Source organism: Arachis ipaensis, chromosome B1, assembly GCF_059453495.1.
Source record: "Arachis ipaensis isolate K30076 ecotype BB chromosome B1, ASM5945349v1, whole genome shotgun sequence".
Lineage (NCBI taxonomy): Eukaryota > Viridiplantae > Streptophyta > Magnoliopsida > Fabales > Fabaceae > Arachis > Arachis ipaensis.
The window spans coordinates 39,547,099-39,558,102 of NC_142436.1; the positions used below are offsets into that span (position 1 = coordinate 39,547,099).

The 11,004-nt window shown below is 38.0% G+C and overlaps 1 protein-coding gene across 1 annotated transcript; it reads right to left on the minus strand.

The window, feature by feature from the left end:
• Window positions 1-9,037: 9,037 nt before the first annotated feature.
• Window positions 9,038-9,448, minus strand: LOC148576284 (uncharacterized). The gene is made up of 2 exons (XM_088501684.1): window positions 9,268-9,448; window positions 9,038-9,177 (listed from the first exon to the last, which is right to left on the minus strand). The coding sequence occupies exons 1-2, from the start codon at window positions 9,446-9,448 to the stop codon at window positions 9,038-9,040; spliced, it is 321 nt and encodes a 106-aa protein (XP_088357810.1).
• Window positions 9,449-11,004: the final 1,556 nt, after the last annotated feature.

Below are 11,004 nucleotides of genomic sequence, written 5' to 3' on the forward strand. Positions count from 1 at the left end.
TTCTTTCCTCTTCTATGTTCCATAAAAATCATTCAAGCAAGTTTAAAAGCAATTTTCCAAATCAATTCAATAGGATGCCCTTGAACAAAATTCTTGAAAAATTTTTGTTATTTTTTACCAAAATTATTTTCTATATGTATGTATGATGTGATGGATGCAATTTTCAAAATTTTCCTAGTTCTTTTCCTAATTTTCAACAATGCAAAAACTAACATGAACAATTAGGACAAAAATTGAATTAGGTGCTATACTATTCACATCATCCAATCACAACTTCTATCTATAAAATATATACCATGCAAAAAAAATGTAAAATGCAATAGATATAAACTATGAACAGTCTAAAATATATATACTAGAAGAAAGTGCAATGCAACAATCAAGAACACTCCAAATATATGCAAGAACAAAGTAAAAAGAAACAAAAATAAAGTGCAAAGTGTTCGGAAAAGAAAGTTTACACCCCAAAATGATGAATCTTCCCTCACACTTAAGTGTTGCATGGTCCTCCGTGCACGAACACGATCTGGGGAGAATGTCTCTCAAGAGCTCCACCTTCGGTTGGCGAATGCGGGGGTTTGGGTTGTGTGGAATTGCCAAGTCCAAAGCATTCTTGGCATCTACATCCTCGGTGTCCTCCTCCTCTCCCGGCTCCTTGCCTTCATGTCTCATCCTCAAAAAGAATGAATAAAGTATAATCAGGAATCATAGGGCAAGTAGCACAAAAAAGTAAAGGAGGGAGCAAATACATTGTATGCTTGGAGCAAAAAGAAAACAAACAAGCATTTAATTGAGGGAGTTTGCATAGTGGTGTGGCATGATAAAAGGATGATGAGCCATGTGTGTATTCCAATTATGCACGCGGTTAGAATACACACAACAGCCGGTTAAAATGGCATCCACACCATCAAAAATTAAGCATGAGTTCTTCAATTAAATGACCTAAGTTGCAAGCATGAGTAAACATCAATTAAACACAAGCAAGCTTAGGTAATTACAACAAGAGTGAATTGAATTTATGAAATATTGGATATTGAAGGTGTGCAAGTGAAAGAGCAAAATTGATATAAAATAGCACAACAAGTAATAACCAATTCCATGATGAAGAGAAACTACTTATTCATCCTTAGGAGTAATAAAATAATCACATGTATAAGGTGCTTGTTACAAAAAGTGACAAGTCTTGATAGGAATCAATTCAAGTCAACTCAAACAAACACAAAGCATTAACAAGGAACAAATACCTTCTTATGTGATTATATTGACTTAAAAGAAGAAACCATGATGAACAAGTGATTCCATTCAATTCACTAAATTCAATATGCACTTGTTAAAAAATGCACCAAAGAAGAAATCAAATGTCACTCTTGCATATCAATTTGGTGCTAGCAACTCAAAGCAATAAACAACAAGTACATTATTAAAAATATAACCATTCAAAGGTGCACAATTCTTTATTAGAATGCCAAACAAGGATATAGTCTAACACATATGGTAGCTACAACACATGCATTAAACAAAAAGTTCATTCAGGCATTATGTCAATCACATGGTCTACAGTGCACAAATTCATCAATTCAAGCCAAAATTTCAAGCATGAACAACCCATAAGTCAAAATTGAACACTTGCAATGCAACAAACAAACAATAAGGCAAAACTTAAGCATGACTACCAAAATTAAATAAAGAAAATAGAAATTAAGCAAGCAACTAAACATAACAAAGAAGATTAAAACAAGAAAATTGCAAAGTTGAAGGATGAAAAAGAAAAAGATAGGTAACAGTGGCACTTGTGTTAGCCACTGTGAGGCTCACGGTGACAAAGCTTCACCGGAGATACACTGGAGTAGGAAGAACTCACCGGTGGTGAAGAAAGAAAAGAGAAAGAAAAGAACACACACACACACACACACACACACACACACACACAGAGAGAGAGAGAAAGTGTGTGTGTGTGTGTGTGTGTGTGTGTGTGTGGCGGCAGTGGCTGACGGCGGTGGCGGCCGGAGGTAGGGTCACCTAAAGGGGCTAGGCGGTGGGGTGAGCAGCAGCGATGGAGAAGAGAAGTGAAGAAGCTGCTGTCTCAACAGGGGAGTTTACCCTGTTAGCGCCTAGGTGAAGATGTATGCGTGCGCACACAGATCCGTGCACACGCACAGGACGAGAAAAAAAAGGGTGCGAACACACAGAGCGTGCAAATGCTTCAAACAGAGGGTGCACAAAGGGTTGTGCGGGTGCACAGGAGTGAACGCACGCACAAAGGCTGCTGAAAGAGGGATGCGTGCAGACGCACGAGTGGATGTGCACACACAAGCAGCGAAAAAGAGAGGGATGCAGGCGCACATAGTATGCGAACGCTCCAGGCAGGAAGGGTGTTACGACGTGCGCGTACGCACAGTGCTGTGCGCACACACAGAAGTTATTTTTTAACAAGGCAAAAATGACATGTGTGCATACGCACAGGGGCAAAAAATTTGGGGGTCCGCGCGCACAGCTTGTGCGAATGCTCCCAACAGAAGGGGTATTGAGACCTGTGTGTACGCACAAGTATATGCGTGGGCACAGATGTCAAAATCTGGGGAAAGTGTGCATGGGCACAGGTGTGTGCGTGGGCACATTTTTTCATAAAATTTTAATGCCTCTAAGGCACCAAAATGACTTCCAAAATAGTTTTTTTCAAGCCCCAAATCATTTTAAAACCCCAAAAACATATTATTCCACTAAAATTACCTAATAAACACCAAAATGTAACAAAATTAAGCCTAGAATTCTATCAAACTAAGCTGACAAAAGAGACAAAATTCAATAAGTAAAAGCTAAAAGAAGAGAAAGGTTGGAAGGATATTACCATGGTAGGGTGTCTCCCACCTAGCACTTTGGTTTAAAGTCCTTAAATTAAACCTTTTAAGGAGACTCTTGTTAGGGTGGCTTGTGTTTCCACTCCTCCTTGAATCTCTAACCGATTTTGCTCTTGATTTGACCTCCGGGGTCCCAAATGAGTTACATCAAACTCTTGAGAGATTCCAAGCTAGCAACTAGGATCCATAAGTGTTGACTCTTGAAACCAATACCCGGATCTCATACTCTAGTCTCTTGTTCATCTTCTTGTTGATCTTCATTCTTGCAATTAGATGAACAACTTCTTGAATCACCATTGACACACTTGTACACTCCCCGGAATCCATTAAATTGACTCTTGCACCATAGTTGAGCTCCAACTGTTAATTTGGGTTCTTTGATGAACTTTCTATCTTCTTGCCAACTAACATTCTTCTCTCCACCATTCACTACTCTAAGAAGGGTTTGGAGTTGACAACCCGACTCCAAGACGGCATATTGATGTGGGCCTAAGAAGCTTGTTGGCAAAATTTTTACCCACTCAATTTGCTCTTGTGTAAATACTTTCACTTCTTGGTAGCTACAATCTTCCTCAACCTCCTTTAATTTCTCCTCATCATCACTCAAGTCAAAAATGGGAGGTTGTGTGAAGTCCACATCAACATCTCCTTCAAATTCAATCAAGGGAACTTCATCATCTTCTTCTTGTTTTGGCATTTCTTCGTTCACTCCACACTTTGCACTTGAGCTTGGTTCCTCACATTCATCCAAAGAATCTCTATGCTTGTGGGATGAATGCAACGAAGCTAATCGGTCAAGAGTTTTCGCCAAGGTAGACATGACTCGCTCTTGCTTCCTCCGGAACTCTTGTTGTTCTTGAATGAGCGTTAAAAGTGCTTCTTGTATGGCTTGATCCATATATGAAAATGAAAATTGAGGTGATGAAGGTTGACAATCAAACTCATGAGGGTGAGGGTTATGGTTTTGTAAGTAGTAAGGTGATGGTGTATAGAATTGGTGACTAGAAAGGAAAGTATTTGGGTTCCATTGGGGTAAAGTGGGGTAATGGTGTGAAAAAGTCATAAAGAAAGATATAAAAAAAACCTACTAGCAAAAACAAATAAACAACCAAAAAGTGCTATTTACACTATCAACATATTCACAACAACCTAAGATATAACACCAATTGCATCCCCGGCAACGGCGCCAAAAATTTGGTAGAGAGAATCGCGATGGTTCGGAGATTTTAGCAAAACAAGAATCACTTCGTTAGTAGCATAGTCCGAACCGACAAGCAATCCTCCCATTAAAGTTTAATTTTCAAATCATAAATAACCGAGAGTAATAAAACCTTGGGTCGTTCTCCCTAGAAATGCAATTGGAGTGTTACGCTTTCGGTTGTGGAGGTAAAAATGGGTTTTTCTAATCGGGGAACAAAATATTAAAAGAACTTAAGAAATCAAAGTACTAAGGAATGAGCAAAATTGGGAGTTAATGCAAGTAAAGAGAAAACAAGATCAAAACTAGTGAAAATGCTATAAATGCAAAAAGAGCCTTGACTTGGGAATAAGAGGATCCAAGGAACCCTATCATTGCCATAACCACAACTATGGTAATTATGATGAGTCAATCTCGCCTAGTCAACTCCTAACATCGAGGAGTAGGTCAAGCAAGCATAATTGACCTTGATCCATAAGTCCTAGCTAACTTACCAAACTAGTTGGTAAAAAGCTAGCTTCAATAGACACAAGAGTCAACTAACTACCCAAGAATTACCACTAAATATCGGACATCATGACTCTAGTATCCTAGGAACTTAAATCCCAAGCCAAGGTGTGAAAGTCTACTCAAATTCTAAGGTTGGCATTTTAACAAACACCTTGTGTGCATAAAAAACAAAACGTAAGAAATTGCAAAGGAAAATGGAAAAATATAACCAACTATACACAAAATCAACAATAAACATCCAACCAAACATAAGGCAAGCATAAAATACTAAATTCATCAATCAAAACTTCAAGAACTCAAAATTGTAAATACTGACAAAGTACTTGAACCAAAGAGAAATTGGAAGTAAAAAATGATGTAATTAAAGAGGATTTAAAGGGTACTTACAATTAAAGAAGCAAAATCCAAGATCAAACTTGTTATAAAATACTACAATGGAAATGGAAAATAAACCCTAAGAGATAATTTGCTATCTACACTACTCCTACTCCTAATACTATGAATTAAAACTATCTAAGTGAGCCCCTTTCATATGTGTTAATACCATCTTCATATAACACTTCAATTCAGCATCTAGCCATCCAAAATTGGGCCAAAAGCCCTTAGAAATCGGACATCATGTGTTTCATTAATGAAACCACATGCAGGGTCCTGTGCGTACGCACAGATGTGTGCGTACGCACACTTTGCTGTTACGCCACTTGTGCGTACACACAGAGGGTTGTGCGTACGCACACATACAAATTTTCTCTTGTGCGCACGCACGCTTGCTTGTGCGCATGCACACTTGTCTGTGTGTGCTTTTCCTTGTTTTCTTTATGTGTTCTCCCTTGTACATGCTTTCTTCCACTTTTGCTAGCCAATCTTGCCTAATTGACCTAAAATCACTCACAAAATATATCACGGCATCGAATGGCATGAAAGTGGAATTAAAATCACTAATTTAGGCACAAAAACACATGTTTTCACATTTAAGTCTAATTTAGGGAGATAACACAAAAGTATGCTATTTTGGTGCTTAAGTGTAGGTTTATGTGATGAAATCCCTTTAAATCAAGCCAAAATATATCGAAAAATATGGACTCATCATTCCCCGACGACAGTCCTTTTGCATCCAACCCTCCCGTCCCCCGACCATCCCACCACCACATCTTCATAAGCCCCGACCAGACCTCTGCGACGGGTCCTTCGACAACGCAGACCAACCACCCGCAACGCACCCTCCCTCAGCCCATGTTCCGGGAACCCGCAGCGCACCCTCCATCAGTGCCGTTCCGGAAACCAGCCATGCACCTTCCGACAGCGCCGTTTCGGAACCCATCCACGCACCTTCCGACAGTGCCGAGTAGAACTCCGCGGCTCTACCTCCATCTGCACCGTTCCGGAACACCTCGGCCAACCGTTCATCAGCATCGTACCAGACCTCTGGGGCTCACACTCCAGCAGCATCGTACTAGACCCCGCGGCTCACCCTCTGGCGGCTGGCGCACTCCTCTTTTGCCGTTAGCAGAACTCAGTGTCGTTGGCCCATGTTTTCCGTTGCGGGTGTCACAGCTACGGCCCCCAGACGCATGACGTTGTCAACAAACAACCGGAGGTTAGTGGGTTGCTTTTTGTTATGCGCTTATAGTTGTTCCTGTTGCTAATAGTTTCACATGCAATGAATCTTGTTGAGGTGTTTGATTGTTGATGGTAAAGAAATCAATGGTTGTAATCCCACTGTACTGGATTGTGTATAAAGAGTTGTTGTTGTAGATGTTTGATTTTGATCTAATCTTTGAGCAGGAAAGTTTGCAAAAACTTTGTTACTTTTTGGATGGTTATTATAGCATATTTTTGGATGGTTGTTTTCTATTAAACGGAATGGGATTTGGTTTTAAAAATTTTTTAACTTGTTTGATTCAGGTGATTTTTTACGAGTTGTTTGTTTTTAACCAACTAAGCAAAGTTTCTTAGTCCCTTTAAAGTTGCATTGAATTAATGTAAATGTATATATGGTCCTCTAGTCAAGCTACGTCCTCAATCAGTCAATAAATTAAGTATAAGATTGCTTTTGTCTTTTGTGATACTTTAATAATTTTTGTTTGCTATAATATTAGATGTATGCCTGATTTTACTGTTGCTGGTAATTCATCTTAAACATGATCTGTACTGTACAAATAGGATGGTGATTTTTTTCAGCTTATGGATGGTTGGCTTTCATCAAAGTGACTCATGTATAGAATTTATTTCATGGCTGGCTTGTTTGGATCAGGTGATATGTGGGGGGGTTCTTTTTTTTTTCAAGAATGCAAATGTGAACATGACGTTATAGCGGGTTCCGTCCTCCGATATCCATTCCTAGATTGACGTGAAACGGATGTCTAATTTCTTGTTTTCATGCTTGCTATTTCTGTTACTTCTAGTTGTATATGCAATGAATGTTGTTGAGATGTTTGATTGTTCATAGTGATGATCTCCGTTGCTGCAATTTCAGTACATTAGAATGTGTAGATTAAGTTGTTGGTGTAGATGGTTGCAAGTGATTTAATCTTAGCACGGGAAAGATCTCTTAATTTTGGTTTAAATAGCATAGTATTTTACCCTTGGGGTGTGCACAGTTGCATGCAACGTGACGTAAATTAGTTGACCAATGTTGATGTGTAGTTGCATCTAATTAGATGGTTACTTTAGCATGTTTTCGGATGGTTGGTTTTTAATATACGGACTGTTTTTCGGTTTTATAAATGTTCTAGCTTGCTTGACTGAGGTGGGATTTGACGTGTCGATTTATGGTTGGTTTCTAGTTAACCTACTATGCCCGAAATCTGAGTTACATTCATGATTCCGTCAACTACATCAAATGTATATATGCTTATCAAGGCGAACTAGGTTTTGCATCAGTCAATCCATTATAAGTAAGTTTTCTTTTTTACTTTGATGGTAATTCGATATATCGTTGTTGCATTGGTATTAGATGTATGATTTTTTTGGTATTTGCTGCTAACACGATGTACACATGCTGAGATAAATTACATGTCAGATGGTTAGTTTTCCAGGCAATTGGATGGTTGTTTTTCATAATGGGGACTGCTATTTTGATTTGATTGTAGTGACAGCATGTTTTTAAAAGGTAATGCTTAAAGAGTCTCTGTTTTCTACGTAAACTAGTGTATATATGGTGCTGAAAGCGGGTTCTAGTCTTAGATATTCAGTCCTGACGTTTACTGAAACAGATGGTTACTTTAATTCATTTTGTGGTGGTGTTTTTCGCTGTAGCCATTGTTGTTTGGTGCTAACATGTTGTGCTGTGTGATTCTTATTTACCTTGCTGATTGTTGTGTTTATAATTGGTTGATTCGGTCTCTAAGTCCAGTTAAATTCTTGCTGAAGATTTCCTTTCTCCACATGGGGCTGCTATTTTTTTTTTTTATTAGCAGCTAGAATGAATACAATTTTTATGTCTAATGTTGTTATAATTTTTCTTACTTGATAATAAACTGAAAAGAAGATTCAATTGGATTGCAGAGAACCTATTGTGTGAGCATTTATTACGGCGATCCAATCATACACTCTCCTATAGTCCAAGCTATAAATTAGATGGGTAAAAAAGAAGTGAGATCACCATTCATGGCCCCGAGCACGAGAATGTTGATACATCGTGCGGATGGATTACCAAAAGGGAGAAAGTTCAAAGGCAGAAAAAATTAGCATACTTAAGATAACGTACTTGATAAGATTTGAATATTTACCTTATTTACTGGTTAGAGTCTTGGAAATTTATTTATGACATATTTAGATACCATTTTTGTGGTGGATCCCTTTTTTTTTCTTGAGAACTTATGTGAATCTGTTGGTGTAAAGGAATTCAAGCATGACACCGACGAGTGAGTCGAAAACGACCATCTATTTTTCTTATGAAAGTAACCATCTAGATACATGGTGAACCGAACATCCGGTATACTAATTCTTAGTACAGGGATATCTCTTTTGTATTTCAAGGTGACATTACTTGAATCTGATAAGTGTTGACTTCATTATCACTGTTCTTGACCCAATATACTATAATTCGTTTTGAGTACCTGCTACAGTTTACAAGGGGTGAATACTCGAAAACAACCATCCACGTATACAGTAACAATAAACATCCGATTTCATACATAAATGAACATCCAACATATTTAAGTAAAGATAAACATGTAACTACTATCTGAAGCGACCAGCTGCATACCGAATGAAATTAATCAAGCTCCTTATACAACAAAGCATCGAAACTTATCTAGATTAAATTGGTTCATTAAAATTAATCAAGTCTAGTTTCTTGCAACAATTACGAACACACCTGATACTTATATCTTTAGAGAATAAAGCCACCCGTTGCTAACAACAAAAGCATCATACTTGGCATTTGCGTCTTTGAAAAATATCATATTCATCTACAATTGCTAACAAATGAATAACTATTGAAATCCTATATCCATGGAGAAAATTATTAAAGGTACTCGAAACCATTTCCAACAGATTCTAACTGCTGCCGAACGAGCTTAACAAAGACATGAAGCCACCAGATTCTAACTGGCAAACCGGAGCACCGAAGTCCATATTTTAAGAGGCCTCCAAAGGAACCACCCGCTAAACAACACAAAAAGATGACAACAATTAACTACTTACATAGTAATATACTAAATAATCATGCAAGGTCAGATTAATTTAATCATGTACCGAAGCGACATTCTTGCTCTTCCTCTGAGTAGATTTCTTGAAGGACTTCTCCAGTGCAGCGCCAAGCCTCTTTACTCTTTGGCCGGCCCTTTGTGGTGACCTTCGACGGGCCTTGAATGTCGTCTAGGCCCACAACGCTCAAACTACGTTTCAGTTGAAAACAAACATCACACATCGCCATTAATGGTCACATCGAACATGCGGTTCATGACTACATAAAATTGAAATAGAGTACAAACCTCAAAACTAATATCCATCTCTTCAATTCCAACTTCAGTAACATCCGACAGTTGCATGACCTACAATCGCGAAAAAAAACACACAAATCCAACAAAAAAAAAGTAATTAGATAAACCGTGCCTATATATCTTGTACATAAACCCTCAATAAACATCACAAACAATGCGACACAAATAGGAATAAACTCCATCATAACCCCATTTTAACATGAAATCTGATGCATGACTATCACCTAGTCATAGTGTTTGACAAAATTATTTAATTTCACCTGTTATATAAGTATTATATCTACTACTATTCTCTTTCACAATACTCCTGTACATCACATAGATTAACATGCAGTATTTAAAACTAACATGCACTTACTTCGGTCCTTGGTTTCAGAGCCCATGGTCACTTAATTCATTCTTTATCTAGTTTATTCATCATATAAATATAGTTAATCTAAACATGCAGGATAAATATTTAGTCAACCATGAATTCATATCACCTAATTATTTAACAATTATTTTTATAAAGAGTCTAAATAACCACATCTCCATTAGCTAGATTTTATATTATATACTTCACTAATACGGTTCCAGTGGGGATTTGGAATACTTATAACATGAAAATTCTGCACATATCAAATATACATGACATTGAATTATCACATGCGAATTCTTCGTCCATATAATCATAAAAAGAATTTAATAAAACCGTAGCATTGGTTGCATGTGGAATGCTTCTGTTGTATCTACTGAAGCATTTAACATACAAAAGAGCCCCCTACTTGCACTAAGTGGAATGAATAACAATCATAAACAAATAACCATCTGCTATGCATGCCTCCACGTAAATTGCTTACCTTGTTGGGTTCCTCACCCTCTTCTACGCAATGCTTGGGATCATTGTTATGTGAATTTGATGAATTTTCGTTACCGACGGCCAATGGAACACGACATAGTAGTTGAACGAAATTCAACTCCATTTACGCTCTTCCGAGGTGTGATGGACGTCTCAAGGCTGACTCCACTTGTAATCCCTCTAACTTGCAAATGCCGATGTCGCAACGAAGACGCAAACCGGATGCGACGGAATGGATGCACGACTGGGGTGGTGCCGGTGCTTGGGAGCGACAAAAACAATCGGACTTGGCTACTGGGTTTAGCATTTACGCAAGTCGGTGTCACCGGACCTCTGTCGGACGGCGGCGCGGCGGCTCTTCTCCGTGGCAGCGCGGAATAGGTGATATACGAGGAGAAAGGGAGAGAAAGAAGTCACACCGTATAAAGAGAGTGAAATCGTCTTTGTGCTTGTATAACTGCAATTCAAATTTGAAATTAGAAACTTTTCAAAATTAATTAATAGACTATAATTTCTGTTTAATTTCAAATTAACCCCATTGTACACATTGTAGGTTTTTTATATTGACTCCTCATACTTTCTCTTTTTTTTAAAAAATAAATGATCAAGGAGTAAAAAAACAGTTAGTCTTAAAAGTTTAAAAAAAAATAT